This window comes from Schistocerca cancellata, chromosome 9, assembly GCF_023864275.1.
Source record: "Schistocerca cancellata isolate TAMUIC-IGC-003103 chromosome 9, iqSchCanc2.1, whole genome shotgun sequence".
In the NCBI taxonomy this organism is placed as follows: domain Eukaryota; kingdom Metazoa; phylum Arthropoda; class Insecta; order Orthoptera; family Acrididae; genus Schistocerca; species Schistocerca cancellata.
This window is the reverse complement of record NC_064634.1, coordinates 364,442,609-364,458,652: the sequence shown is the minus strand read 5'-3', so window position 1 is coordinate 364,458,652 and position 16,044 is coordinate 364,442,609. Positions and strand designations below refer to the sequence as shown.

Here is a 16,044-nt window from a genome sequence, read left to right as displayed (position 1 = left end):
AGAGATGATCAAAGGTGGAGGTGAACATGTAACAAGATTGGTACATCAGCTGATAGTGGAAATGGAAAAGGAAGAGATGCCAGACCAGTGGAACATGGCCATTGTATGCCAGATTCGTAAGAAGAAGGACAAAGCAAACTGTATTGCGGTATTGCTTTAGTCAGTGTGGAGTACAAAGTATTAGTCAAAGTCATTGCTATGAGACTTGCACCAATTACAGAAGAAATACTCAGAGACTACCAGTGCAGTTTCTAGACCCGGCAGATTAACAACTGACCAGATATTCATTATAAGAGAAATAATGGAAAAGTGTTATGAATATAATGTGGTTGTACACCAGCTTTTTGTAGACTTTAAACAGGCCTATGATAGTGTTAAAAGGAAAAAACTATATGACACCTTAATGGAGATGGAATTCCCAAGTAAACTTATCAGACTAGTACAAATGACTCTCACCAGCATAAAATGCCAGGTAAGAGTAGAAGGAAAACTTTCTGAAGAATCTGAGGTCAACCAAGCATTAAGACAGGGTGATGTAGTATCCACGCTACTCTTCTAAATCGTGTTGGAGTGAGCGATGCAAAGGACGGAGATTGAAAACCAAGGGGGCACTCTTGTTTAACCATATGCACTAAAATCTAGCTTATGCCGATTATGTGGGTATGCTGTCTAGAAGCTCGAACGAAATGGAAGAAGGATTTGACAGACTGGAAAAGGAGGCAGAACAGTTGGGACTTAGAGTAAACAGCACAAAAAACAGTATATCTTTGCTTCAAGGAGAAATGCTGTTGTTGAAGAGAATATATATTAAGTTGAACAGAGGCAATTATAAGAGGTGTGAAAAGTTCCAATACCTTCCTGGGAGTGCTGGTTATGGAGGACAGCAGAATAAGAGAAGAAATAAAATCTAGGATTTCTGCAGGAATAGAGCTTACTGGGCCCTGATCAAGATCCTTCAGTCACATAGCCTAAGCAGAAAATCCAAGGTGACTGTCTACTGAACAGTTATAAGACCAGTGGTAATGTATGGCTCAGAAACATGGGCAATGACTGTAGCAGAAGAAGAGCTCTTGAGAAGATGGTAGAGGAAAGTATTAAGAAAGATTTTTAGAGCCATGTATGAGGCAGGGCAATGGAAGATAAGGAGAAACAAGGAACTGGAAGAACTGTATAGAAATCCTGACTTGGTGACTGAAATTAACTTTTAACAGATTGAGATGGCTGGGCCATGTAGAGCGAATGTCAGAGGCTCGAGCTGTCAAAAAGATTTACACAGGAAATCCAGGTGGCAAAAGGAGCAAAGGGAGACCCCGGAAACGATGGCAGGAGGATTTGAGAAAGGTTGGAGGCAGCAGATGGATGAAACAAACAGTAAATCATCAGGATTGGGCTGCGATCATCAGAGAAGCCAAGGCCCTACATGGGCTGTAGCGCCAAGGAGTAAGTATGACGTACAAAACTTTTAGGCATGTCTGTTTATCACAACAAAATGTAAAGCCCAGGCAACAAAACACCCCCAGAAACTAAGTTTACACACTTTATTTCGAGAATCATTTCTAAAATTTGCCCTAAGAAGGGGCTAGAATAGCTTACCGTATTTACTCAAATCTAAGCCGCACTCGAATCTAAGCCGCACCTGAAAAATGAGACTCAAAATCAAGGAAAAAAAATTTTCCCGAATCTAAGCCACACCTGAAATTTGAGACTCGAAATTCAAGGGGAGAGAAAAGTTGTAGGTCGCACCTCCAAATCGAAACTAAGTTCGTCTAATTGTAATATGAGACACAATTTAGGTCGAATGAATGACGATACAGCTGCAGTAGTTTGGTTCGAGTCTTAAGCTTAGCAGTTACGGTTTACCAGGTAGCCATTGCTACGCGTCAGGCGCTACGTCCATATTTATACGGATATCCTTCCTTTTTCATGTGCTTCGTCTGGTTTGAATTGATTGCTTATTTTTCTTTGATCTGATAAGCGCCGTTTTCTTTGTTATAGGTGTTTACGTCACTCTAAGCTGAAAATGCATTACTGTACTGTGTCATGCATTGTTTGTCGCATTCTGATAGTGCGTGTTTACGGCCTGTCGCCGCTCGCGGCATGGCTTGCTTTTGTGCGCACTACCGCCGCTTACAAATAAAAAATAGAGAGGAATTGTCTCATTAGCGAAACATTTGTTGTTACTTACACTACTGCTTTCTTTGATAATGATCAACAAGAACAAAATAATAGACTGCGTATGATAGATGATGTTCTGAATGAAATTTTAGCGATAATTTTTCTCAGTTTGAAAATCTTTGCAGGTGCCTCTTTAGTTCATTACATTCTGCACAGAAATTAGAGTCATCTTAGATTTAAAAATCTAGTCAGTTGCCGTGCTTCATTTCTGACTGTATCACTATTAGGCATAAGAATAATACGAATATAAACATGACATGATATGTATATTCTTCCGTGTTTGCTGTTGTCTCACTCTAGTAGTTTATTAGGCAGACAGGATTTAAATGAGATAGTAGCAAACACGAAACAATACATGGCAAAATGTTTATATTCGTAATAATCTTATGGCGAAGAGAATACTGCATGCGATTCACAATTCATAAAAGTTCCTATTAGAAACCATCTCTTCTCACAGGTAGGAAAAAATTCAGAACGTAGAGTTGGCCATATTGACAAACATCCCAAACAGTCTTGCCAGTCGGATTTTCGTAGTACATTGAAATGCTGCTACATTCGAAGATCAACAATACAGAATTTGTATTGAATTTTGTTGGATAATGTACCAAAATGCAGTGGTCGAAATTCTGGGCGGAGGAAAAAGGATCGTATTCCACCTTTTTTTTTAATTTATTTACTGACGCAGAGATTTTGGTGCCAGTATTTATCTTTGTGCCTACAAAGCATGCCTGTGTAGCGCTACATATATTCGACGGCAGAAGTTAGTTGTGGCGGCACCCACCAACATTTTTCAGAACTCCCGCTTGCTTTGCCCTCGATTCTAAGCCGCAGGCGGTTTTTTGGATTACAAAAACCGGAAAAAAAGTGCAGCTTAGATTCGAGTAAATACGGTACTTTTATTATACATGTACAAATGTGTGTTGGTGACAGAAGGTAAACTAGGAGACCTGCGCACTTATAGCAATTACTACAGTTCTAACACTTTGAACTGTGGGTCCCCCCATACAGAACAGCTCTTAGTCAAAAACATGAGCCACTTTGGTGTCATTCTTTACAATGCACAACCACCACACATAAAGCGGTTGGAGAAGAGATTTGCTTTTAGAGCAGAGTTACAAACATTTCTTTTCGAGAAAGGTTTCTACAGTGTAAGTAAATAGATTACAGAAACACGAGGCCCCCATTTTTGTTGAGTACTTTTTAATCTGTTGATAGATTTCCTGTGAATGTCTTTGCAGAAGACAATTTCTGCAGTCAGTTTCCTGTTTTCTCTGTTTCAGATGCAGTGCAATATACAACTTCAGAGAAGGGAATCAGGTGCAAGAATAGCTGTGGCAGATACACAGCTTTGGTAGGTGTTAGTCTGTTTATATTTTTCTTAAGCGCAATATAACAAAGTTTATACTAATGATTATACTTATTGCACATGATGTAACATTCTTGTAGACTAGATACATGTGGTTTTATTTTCGAATAATATATCAGACGAGATGGCTAATGCATTGTTAATAAAACAGACTCAAATTAGGAAGGAGTGGGGCTCATCTACTCTATGGCCAACCTTGTTTTTAGTTTCCATTGTTTTCCCACACTGCTAAGATGAATGCTAGGATGGTTCCAATTATAAGGCCATGACCAGCTTCCTGACCCATCCTTGCTTAATCCTATCCTAGTTTGTATACTTTTACATGTGTATACATTATTTCTACTCACCAAGCAGCAGCAGGAGAAAAAAAAAACACACACACACACACACACACACACACACACACACACACACACACACACACACACACACACACACACGTAACTTCTACAAGCTTCTGGAGCCCGTGGCTCCTTCTGGGCTGCCGCATGGTGAGTAGAGTTATTATCTATCTGTTTACATTGTATTGTCAATAATTGATTATTTATATTATTTCTGTAATATATCAGACTCGTCTGATACTATTATGCCAAATGATTAAAGGACAAATAAGTGGATACAAATTAATGATTTTTTTCTTCACATGTTACAAAATGAACTTCAAGGCGGAAACACTTCCATTTTATGCAGTTACAAATATACAATAACAACTAAAATAGATACTTATGGTGTGAAGGAGGATAATGAATGTAACACTGCTACAAAATCACACTTCCTTGCAAATTTTATACTATTATGTGGAACACAGGTGATGGAAAATGTAGCAAAATTTGGTTATAGTGGACTTCAAAATACAACTATTCTGCTTCAACCAGTTTCACCATTCTCTACAGTGTTGTTTTGATTGAAGAGTGAGTTGGCAGACATTGCTATTTAGCTGTCTTCTAAATTAGCTTGGAAGATCAGTTTTGTTGCGAGTTGACAAAGGCAATAAATTTGTCATGGTAATCTTTGTCGTTAACAGAACACGTTCTGCAGACATACTTAGAATCATGGCGAAACCTATCTTGCAATTGGTCTGATATTTTCAAGTTTTTAATATGTCTGAAGGTATAATAATATGAACACCCCCATCCCCAACACCAACATCCATGAGGGATTTGGTAATTAATTTACACGTGACTGTATGACAATAATCACAATAGTGATTACTAAGGGCTTAATTAGTTGCCACGTCGATAGCATCAATGTTCAGCAGCTGATCTCTGATGTGTGTGTGTGTTAGGTGACCATTCACCATCTCCAGAAAGAAGTTAGAGAGAAATGTTGATCATAAAAATTCCACAACTTACAAGGAGTTCTTGCATAAGAGGGGAGGGGCCAACTTTGCATCCAAACAGGACACATTCTTCCAAGGACTCATTCACATAAATTTTGAATGTTGGATAACATTATTTTATACAATTTCTCACACAGAAAGTATTCCAGACCCTTAAAAAATCTGGACAAGAGCGAGAGGGTCCTCATTTGCATTATTTTTTCCATCATGTTTACCATAGCTATCTTTGACATTTCTGTAAGTGTGAATGAGAATACCGTAGTGGCAAATTCAGTTTGCTGGCGGGAATACCTAGATAACTGAATGTGCATGATGACTTGAAATTGTTCCATGGACTTAGTATAGATCTTATAATTCACAGAAATGAAACACCTGAACCTACAAAGAACGTTCACCATTCTTCACACTTCTGAGAACAGCATTGAGTTGTACAGGCTGGTGTAAAACTAAAACCAAACAGTACTTATCAGATGGGAATGTGAACCAATGTCCCCTTGGATTCTTTGGATTATTTTACTAACAAGTACACTGACAACTGCAACAAAACCATTAAAGATTGATGTCCACAGTTCCTGTTATGTTGTTATTGTTGACGTTGTGTTTGAACACACACACACACACACACACACACACACACACACACACACACACACACAATATTTTCATTACAAGGTCCTCACAATAGACAACACAACCATTTCATACAACCGATACAAAGATAAAATGAGTGATTACCTTAGGACTAACATGGTCTAATTCTCCATTTTTAATCCGCCACAAAACATGCTGTGTTTGATCACCTCCAATACCGAAGTTAAGTGAATGCAGCGGTATAAAGTCTTTAATCCACATCTCACTGTTGACAAGGTTTTGTATAATTGAATCTCCGATGAATATTACTTCAGGTTCCTTTTCTTTGGTCTCTAGGAGGAACCTATTATGCTGAAATATCGCAACAAAAACGCTCTTACACAATACGATCTCAACCAGACTACAATAATATGACAGATGTAATAATTACTGACACACAGGAACATAACCAATATACAACACCTAAGCCGGTTCTACTTCAATTGTCTATTTACCATACTCAACCATCTGCCGTCTCCGTTTATATCTTCCGCAGGCACTGCTTGTGCTGCACGACTCATTTTGTCACTTATTTCACAGCCACTAGCTTCAATACTTCGTTATTTTGAACTTGCAGCACCCAAACAAGTACTCCTAACCAAAGATGTTGGATTCTTCTCAGTTGGCAACGCTGAATTAAAAGTCTGATCAGTGGTGTATGAAATATTCCTTGCCGTAAAAGAATAATTACAAATTGTCACATATTCTTGTAGTTGATAGTAATGTACGCATATGTAACGATGTTAATGGAACAACTTCGTTGTTGAACAAATGAAGACATAACCTAAAATATAGTAGGCTGTGAGTTACGTCAAGCAATGCAGTGTGTGGACCGGAACATGTGTAGCTCCGCACCCTACGTCATAGTGGGCGTAGCCAAATATTATTATGGTGTCTCTCGGATTTCATGAATTTCTGCGTATTTTACGTTCTGTTTTCGAATGAGCTGGATACATGAAGCGTGTGCGAAGGTCACGCTGAAATTTTTCACGTTTTTGCAGGGATAGTTCTATTTTTAAAGGCAATTCAGCTCTGTCTCACCGACAGTTATTGAAGAGGGGACGACCTTCAATGTGAGCCTTACGGAGACTGTCGGAACTGAAACAAGAGAAATGTTTAAAATTCATGTTATACGCGCTTTTTTAGTATAAACTGACATATATTATCATAATTCTAAACGAGTTACGATTACAAAATCAAGTTTATTCTTTAAACGCTCTGTTTTGTAAGCGTTAGTGAAAGCCGTCTCATTTCCGAATACCCCAGCATAACAAGAGCGGCGCAGCGGAGGAGATTGGGAGGAGACGACCGCCATTAATGACGAAGAGTGACACCTAGGTAAGCTGCCACTCAACTGTCGGTAGTGTTGTTTAGCACAGCGAGCAATTTTTGAAAAATAACCCACCCACGTAGCTTCGCTGCGGTAGTTGCATGTGCTGCAGACCCGGGAGCTTATCTCCTCGTAACTGTAGCAGTATACGCTGCATCAGAAGAAGTGAAATAAAGAGCGAACATTATTTGTAGTTTGGTATTTAGCCTTGGCGGACTGGAAGCTGTGTACTGACATGCGAAAGGCGCCGGCTGTGGTGTATTTATAGCGTGACTGCGCGTTGACGTGTGTTATTGTTGTGCTTCTTGTTGACGTCCGTCAATCATTCCGAGGCGGGATTTTCGGATGCGCCTACCATCAGTGACTGCAACTGGACATTGAAAGGTTTGTTGTCATTCTTATTTTCTAAACATTGTTTGTGATATAGAATACAGAATTATCATCTTATAACTTAAACAAACAAAACTCATAAAAATAGTAGTTCTCGACATATTCGGACTAAATCATTATTTTTGTTTTGGGAAAGAAATATGAATTTTCATTTGTTAAAAACAGTTATTGGATTCTCATTATGTCTGTTAAAGATTCATTGTTTTCACTTCATGATCAAAACATTACTTTCCGTGGCCAAATTTTGCGGCTGACGATGGGGGTTCCTTTAGCATTATCTTTCATGGGAATATATTTAGTTGTGAAGATGCACATATTTTTTGCGTTATTAATTGTGTAAATACAACTTTGTCTTGTATTGTTTTCCACACACTTTCAAACCTCAGGCTGTGCGTACGGCCTTCTCGAGCGGGGACAAAAACAAGGACTTGTTTATGACGGATACGAATGTTACATGTAACTAATATGATCACTACTGTTGTAATAGATGTCCACTCTAGGACGTATTGGGTAAGAAAAACCAGCAGTAAGATTATAGAAATGAAGAGTGGAGAGGCAGTGTTGATCGCCCGTGGCTAAATAATGTTATATTGCTGAAGGCCAAATAAAATGAAGGTACGCCGAAACGGCGAAAACTCTTCCTGCAAACCGCAACTGAACCAACGCGCTCTCTTAGGTTGCATCCTACTTTTATCGTAATGGCAGTAATTATTTCCATGTTCTGTAGTAGACATGGACATGGGTGTAGCTAGCACTGGAATTTTTGTTGGGTCGTTCGTAATAAACTCTGAGCGGTCGTAGAATGGTGGTTCGTATCGGCACTGTCGTGTTATTTACACGGAAAGGATTAAGTCACTGACTGCTAATCACCGGAAATAGGTGTAGTTTTATCGCCTTACTTCCTGTGTTATATAATCTTTCGACACTAGTTACTAAATATATAATAAATGAGTGCGAGCTTTCCGCCGTGCTTCTTGCTCGTACAGTTTCTTAATTATAAGTGAAATATATAATACTATTGATGTTCTACAAGATTATGTAGAATATCCACAATGTTACACTTTTCGTTTATAATACACAAATAACCATTTGTTCTCAACTCTTCCTGCAAACCGCAACTGAGCCAACGCGCTGCTGATTAAAAACAAAACCAGCATAATTATTTTATGAGTAACACGTAAAAAATTGTGTTTCTTGTTTTTGTTGTTGGCAACGCTGAATTAAAAGTCTTATCAGTGGTGTATGAAATATGCCTTGCCGTAAAAGAATAATTACAATTTGTCACTTAAGTTTTCCGCTTTGTTTGTATTTTACAGAGTAGTTGTTCTGATGGGAACGTCTAAAATGTTCCGCCTCTTCATACGCGCGCCTCTCTCGTTCCTCATATTTTTCGATATTTTATTAGACAAGCCCAATTTTTCGAATGGCTCCTTATAACAAGGCCATGGAAAATTTCCCTCGTCTTTCATCGTAGCTATTGTGTTTCTTTGTAGTTTACCTCAATGAGGTTAAAAAAAAAAACAAAAAAAATGGAAAAGCCTTGCAAAACAGTTGCAGTGTCTGTACGTCGACTTCGTTTTACAGAAATGACGCAGCTCTCTGGCAGCTCATGTGTGATCATACGTTTTGTTTTCTTTAAATAAATGGTAGACAAGGGGAAAAAATCATTGCGTAATCGTACAGCTACCGAGTTCATATTTTTTTTTATTGGCAATTCAGATGTCCCACAGGTTTTAATAAAAGAAAGCATTTATCACTCGGTGGTGATAACCCCATAAAATAATTTTCGTGGCGCTAGGTAGAATTATATAGGAGCTAGATAGTATTCAGAATTTATAATGTAGATTTAACGAGAATATGGGTAGATTCTTCCAGGAAAAGTACTGTTCTGTTACTTCATAAATCGTGTATAAACAAGATGGATATCAAAGCAGTATAAAGCAGATTAGTTAAAGGAATTTGATATGTTTTTCGTAGCTTTCTTGGAAGGTGAAACGGTATATACTTACAAAGTTTTCGCATTGTTTTCTCGTTATTCGTTAATGTTATGTACAGATAAGCTCATGGTTCGTTTTCATGTTGAGTTGCCGGTGTTAATCTTTGTCTCCATCCCTCCACATAGCGTTTACCGGTACACTACTGAGCAGCGGGCGTACTAAGTGATACGTAAGAATTGCGTTGTGCATTCTCTTCAGAATAATCTTATTCTGTTGAAGTGTGGAATAAATAAAATTCGTACTGTGTTGACACCAATGAAATGAAATGAAATGATCGTATGGCATTGATGATGGGAGTCCCCCTCTTGAGAAAGCTAGACCACCGCGTTGCCTATCTTTTCAGTTGACGCCCTACTGTTCGACTTGCGTGTCGATGACGACGAAATGATTGTAAGGACAACACAACACCCAGTCACCAGCTGGGAATCGAACGCGAGATCCCTGACGCCAGACGCGCTGACCACTCAGCTAAGGTGGCGGACCTCATTTCGCTGAACATACGCTATGAATTGGAAGACGTGTAGAGAGGTAGGGAAGATATTTCATGCGGGGGTTGGCGATAGGAATCGCATTAAAAGGATCACACTGTTGGTGTGAAACAAAGCATGTTGCCCGTACATAGAAATGCTTTTTCACCGAGAAGACATTTGGTCCTTTGAGTTTTTTAGCTTCAGATTGACACATTTTTATATCCACATTACACATGGGACAACCAAGTTGGCAGCATCGCCCAAAAGTATTTCTGTAACTTTATACAGGGTGTTACAAAAAGGTACGGCCAAACTTTCAGGAAACATTCCTCACACACAAAGAAAGAAAATATGTTTTGTGGACATGTGTCCGGAAACGGTTACTTTCCATGTTAGAGCTCATTTTATTACTTCTCTTCAAATCACATTAATCATAGAATGGAAATACACAGCAACAGAATGTACCAGTGTGACTTCAAACACTTTGTTACAAGAAATGTTCAAAATGTCCTCCGTTAGCGAGGATACATGCATCCACCCTCCGTCGCATGGAATTCCTGATGCGCTGATGCAGCCCTGGAGAATGGCGTATTGTATCACAGCCGTCCACAATACGAGCACGAAGAGTCTCAACATTTGGTACCAGGGTTGCGTAGACAAGAGCTTTCAACTGCCCCCATAAATGAAAGTCAAGAGGGTTGAGGTCAGGAGAGCGTGGAGGTCATGGAATTGGTCCATCGGTCACCGAATCTGTTGCTGAGAAGCGTACGAACACTTCGACTGAAATGTGCAGGAGCTCCATCGTGCATGAACCACATGTCGTGTCGTAGTTGTAAAGGCACATGTTCTAGCAGCACAGGTAGTGTATCCCGTATGAAATCATGATAACGTGCTCCATTGAGCGTAGGTGGAAGAACATGGGGCCCAATCAAGACATCACCAACAATGCCTGCCCAAACGTTCACAGAAAATCTGTGTTGATGACGTGATTGCACAATTGCCTGCGCATTCTCGTCAGCCCACACGTGTTGATTGTGAAAATTTACAATTTGATCGCGTTGGAATGAAGCATCATCCGTAAAGAGAACATTTGCACTGAAATGAGGATTGACACAATGTTGGATGAACCATTCGCAGAAGTGTACCCGTGGAGGCCAATCAGCTGCTGATAGTGCCTGCACACGCTGTACATGGTACGGAAACAACTGGTTCTCTCGTAGCACTCTCCATACAGTGACGTGGTCAACGTTACCTTGTACAGCAGCAACTTCTCTGACGCTGACATTAGGGTTATCGTCAACTGCACGAAGAATTGCCTCATCCATTGCAGGTGTCCTTGTCGTTCTAGGTCTTCCCCAGTCGCGAGTCATAGGCTGGGGTCAAAAAAGAGTATAGTTTGATGTTAATGTTCTAGGAACCCCACAGAAAACAATCACATGCTAAAATTTTTGGTGATGAAAGTTGCTGGGGGGGGGGGTGTCATGAAGCAGGCTATTTCAATTTCACATCCTTAAATTTTGAAACTGGGAATAAATAGGAGATATTTTCTCAGTACAGTTATTGATTCTCTTGGGTAATGGTAAGTTGCACCTTCTTATTGCAGCAAGAACTAGCACAGAGTTTTCATGTTACATAGTGAGTTCTGTGTTACATTCTCATGCTCTTTTAAACTTCAGTTAAGTTGATGTAGTAATGATGTGTTTGCAGTGTTAGGTCTTAGTTCAAGTTTTTGAAAATTAAATTGTGACAAATTTCAGAACATCTTTTTTCCTTGACAAGTAGGAAAGTACATTTTTGTTCATAATGAGAACATCAGCACTTTTAGCAAACGTAAATTGCCATAGTGACTCATTCTGCCATAGTTAAAAAATCACTGTTTTATAAAAGATCTAAGTGTAAAGGTGACAAACAGGTGTGTGTGTTTTGGGGCGGAGTCATAAGCACTATAATATTGACGGACATGAACTAATCTCTATATAGACTATTTGTCATGGAAATTTCTATAATCCTGACAATTTTATCACCTCTACGAGCCGTACTTGACATCACAGATCCAGTTGTTCTGAAATTATGTATCCCTTTCAATGTCGTGTTTTGGGTTGAAATGGCACTCTGGCAGCCAACACTGAAGTGATAGCAAAACCAACACTGCACAAGCATCACTGTTGTATACAGGGTGTTACAAAAAGGTACGGCCAAACTTTCAGGAAACATTCCTCACACACAAAGAAAGAAAATATGTTATGTGGACATGTGTCCGGAAACGCTTACTTTCCATGTTAGAGCTCATTTTATTACTTCTCTTCAAATCACATTAATCATGGAATGGAAACACACAGCAACAGAACGTACCAGCGTGACTTCAAACACTTTGTTACAGGAAATGTTCAAAATGTCCTCCGTTAGCGAGGATAAATGCATCCACCCTCCGTCGCATGGAATCCCTGGTGCGCTGATGCAGCCTGGAGAATGGCGTATTGTATCACAGCCGTCCACAATACGAGCTCTAAGAGTCTCTACATTTGGTACCGGGGTTGCATAGACAAGAGCTTTCAAATGCCCCCATAAATGAAAGTCAAGAGGGTTGAGGTCAAGAGAGCGTGGAGGCCATGGAATTGGCCCGCCTCTACCAATCCATCGGTCACCGAATCTGTTGAGAAGTGTACGAACACTTCGACTGAAATGTGCAGGAGCTCCATCGTACATGAACCACTTGTTATGTCGTACTTGTAAAGGCACATGTTCTAGCAGCACAGGTAGAGTATCCCGTATGAAATCATGATAACGTGCTCCATTGAGCGTAGGTGGATGAACATACAGACGAAACTAAAATGAGCTCTAACATGGAAATTAAGCGTTTCCGGACACATGTCCACCAAATGTAGAGACTCTTAGAGCTCGTATTGTGGACGGCTGTGATACAATACGCCATTCTCCAGGCTGCATCAGCGCACCAGGGATTCCATGCGACGGAGGGTGGATGCATTTATCCTCGCTAACGGAGGACATTTTGAACATTTCCTGTAACAAAGTGTTTGAAGTCACGCTGGTACGTTCTGTTGCTGTGTGTTTCCATTCCATGATTAATGTGATTTGAAGAGAAGTAATAAAATGAGCTCTAACATGGAAAGTAAGCGTTTCCGGACACATGTCCACATAACATCTTTTCTTTATTTGTGTGTGAGGAATGTTTCCTGAAAGTTTGGCCGTGCCTTTTTGTAACACCATGTATATATAATCAGTGAAATCAAATGATCGTATGGTATTACTGGCGGGGAGACCCTGTGTGGGGTTGTACGGCCACCTGGTGGTAGTCTTTCTATTTGACTTTTGCGTCAATGAAGATGAGATGAAATTATTTAGGACAATACAAACACTCGTCCTGGCGCGAAGGAAATCGCCCACCGGGCCTGGAATCGAATCCGGGACTTTGCGATCATCAGACAGCGACTTCTTTTAGTCACCATACCTAGGTTGATTAAGTGGCAAGTCGATGATCTTTAGTAATTTGCTGTGCCTGTCCTTTTTTTAATCGTAAAACTGTTTAACTTTTGTTCAGAGAAGTGCTCTTTTTTTTAATGTCTTCACCTGCTGCTTTTTAGTGCCAATCGACAATATGTTTCTGTTGGTGAAAAAGTGGAAAACTGGTTTGGTTAATGTGTGTTCTCACATTCAAAAACTTAGATAAAAATATCGCTTACAAATTAATATGCGAGTTTTTGCATATTTCTGTAAAACTCTTTAATTTCTTCATAATAACGTGCAGTATGACAATTATTGAACTACAAAAAATGAAATCGTCATAACTTCTGAAGGGTTTTCGTTAGGACATTCATACTGCACCATTGTCAGCGGGGTATGATAGGAATTTTGGATGTGAATATTGTTTGGTTCAGTGACGAAGCCCACTTTCATTTGGATGGGTTCGTCATTAAGCAAAATTGGCGCATTTGGGGATCTGAGAATCCTCATATCGCGATCGACAAGTCTCTTCACCCACAATGAGTGACTTGTGTCGTGTGCAGTGTCCATTTACGGAATAATAGCTGCGATGTTTCTTAATGGCATAGTGACTATCGAACGGTACGTGAAGGTTTTGGAAGATGATTTCATCCCCGTTATCCAAAGTCACCCTGATTTCGACAAGATGTGGTTAATGCAAGACGGAGACCAACCCCATCCACATTCTGACTCTGGAGTATCCAGTGGCCACTGGCATGGGCTTCCATTGGCTGTCATATTCTTCTGATCTGAACACATGCGACTCCTTTTTGTGGAGCTATATGAAAGACTTAGGTGTACAGTAATAACCCAAAAATCACTGCTGATCTGAAAACAGCCATTCAGGAAGTCATCGACAGCATCGATGTTCGGATACTTGAGGGAGTCATGCAGTATTTCGCTATTCGTCTGCGCCACATCATGCCCAATGATGGCACACGTCTCGAATATGTCATAACCTAAATCCGAATATCTGCAGTAACGTTTACATATTGAATAAAGTGTGTGCACGCCGAAGGTCTTTTTTTTGTCATATATTTCAATAATTGTAATCCTGTAGTTGCCAAATGCACCTGCTTTCGATATCAAAATTTTCGATACTTTCCCCCTTTCTCGATTCGTTCTGCGCCCACAAGTACACCGATGTTCTGCAAACCGCAGTAAACAGCATAGCAGGGATACTTCCCACTGTACCAGATAATCTTGCTGTTCCGTTCATGTATAGAATGTGGGAAGAATGATTGCCTAAACGCTACTTTGCGCCTCGCATGTTTTTTCTGATCTTGCCCTCACGAACCCTTCAGGAGTGTAACGTGGCAGCAGTATTCTCTGAGTTATCGTTTCAAGCCCCGATACTTTGTGAATGACCTTTCGCGGCATGGTTCAATTCTATGTTATTGTAGTATTAGGATATTCCCTTTGGTGAAGTGCAAAATTTTACATTTCTGGCCGTTTAAAACACGTTGTCGATCTATATATCACTTTGAAATCTTGTTAAAGCTGACAGAATATTTGTGCAGCTTTTTTTTTAGACAGTGCTTCATTACAGATAACTGCATCATCTACAAAAACTATGTGGTTACTATTAATATTTTTTTGCAAGTTTGTTAACAATATACATCGAGGGTCCCAGAACACTTCGCTGGAGGACTTAATAGATCTGTCGATGGCTCTCCATCCAAGAGAATATGCTGTGTCATCCCTACCAGAAAGTCCTCTATCCAACCACAGATTTTGCTTAGTATTCATTACGATCAACTTTTGATAATAAGCGTAGGTGTGGTACTGAATCAGATGTACCAGTGTGGTTAAAAAAAAAGGTTCAAATGGCTCTGAGCACTATGGGACTTAACATCTGTGGTCATCAGTCCCCTAGAACTTAGAACTACTTAAACCTAACTAACCTAAGGACATCACACACATCCATGCCCGAGGCAGGATTCGAACCTGCGACCGTAACAGTCGCGCGGTTCCAGTGTGCCTAGATCCATGGTTTTTCAGTCGTGTGAAAAAAAGTCGAGTTGGGTTTCATATGATTGATGTTTAGGGACCGGTCCTGATTAGCGTATAGGAGGTTATTTTCTGTTCGAGATACTTCATTACATTTGAGCTCAGAGTATGTCCTAAGATTCTACAATAAATGGATGCCAAAGATTCTGGACTGTAGTTTTGTGGATCACTTCTGCTGCCGTCCTTGTAGACAAGCGTGATATGTACTTCCTTACAACTACTGGGAACGGTTTTTTGTTCGAGGGATCTACCGTAGATGATAGTTAAAACACGGACTAATCCAGTCGCAGATTCGGTATATAATGTGATAGGCATTCCATTGGCCCTCGAACTTTCAGTTTTAAAGTGACGCTAATATCCGTTTCACTCATCTTTGCAGTAGTACGAGAACGAAATTGAAATAATACTCCTGGATTTTTCTTTGTAAAGGAACCTTTGAAAACGGAGTTACGCATTCTTGCTTCTGCTTTGCTGTCCTCATTTTCCGTTCATATCTCATCCATGGATGTCTGGACACTAATTTTGTGTGCCACTGTTCCGTAAACATTCCACTCATGTTAACTCACAAGGGGTTCCATCTTAACTCCTCTGACAACAGACGAAACTTCGCAGGGTGAAAGAAGATTGAAAATAAAGGCACACCCATTTTGGCTTAGGTGCCGACACCTAATAGTTCTCGAGAAATGACTGTTAACATGTTTCGACGCTACTTTATCAGTATAGGTGAGCGTTAGCGTAGTGGTTAATAGCAGATTGCCATTTTTTGCGATTCGTTTTCAAATCTAATCTTCTGTTCTTTTTCTCTGTCCTTTGTTGTTGCGGAAGTATGCGACATC

General features: G+C 39.9%; 2 protein-coding genes across 2 annotated transcripts in view; one reads left to right on the top strand and one right to left on the bottom strand.

The window, feature by feature from the left end:
* LOC126100555 (platelet-activating factor acetylhydrolase IB subunit alpha1) overlaps positions 1-6,171 on the bottom strand; it is a 45,387-nt gene extending 39,216 nt beyond the window's left edge. The window contains exons 1-2 of the mRNA XM_049911173.1: positions 5,966-6,171; positions 5,616-5,822 (exon numbers count right to left, since the gene is read on the bottom strand). Coding sequence (XP_049767130.1) covers positions 5,616-5,822; positions 5,966-6,031 — 273 coding nt within the window. The 5' untranslated portion in view covers positions 6,032-6,171. The remainder of the gene's footprint in view (positions 1-5,615; positions 5,823-5,965) is intronic.
* A 194-nt stretch (positions 6,172-6,365) lies between these two features.
* The window catches only part of LOC126100552 (homeobox protein PKNOX1-like), a 717,569-nt gene continuing 707,890 nt past the window's right edge, over positions 6,366-16,044 (top strand). The window contains exon 1 of the mRNA XM_049911170.1: positions 6,366-7,224. The gene's annotated coding sequence lies outside the window, so the exon portion shown is untranslated. The remainder of the gene's footprint in view (positions 7,225-16,044) is intronic.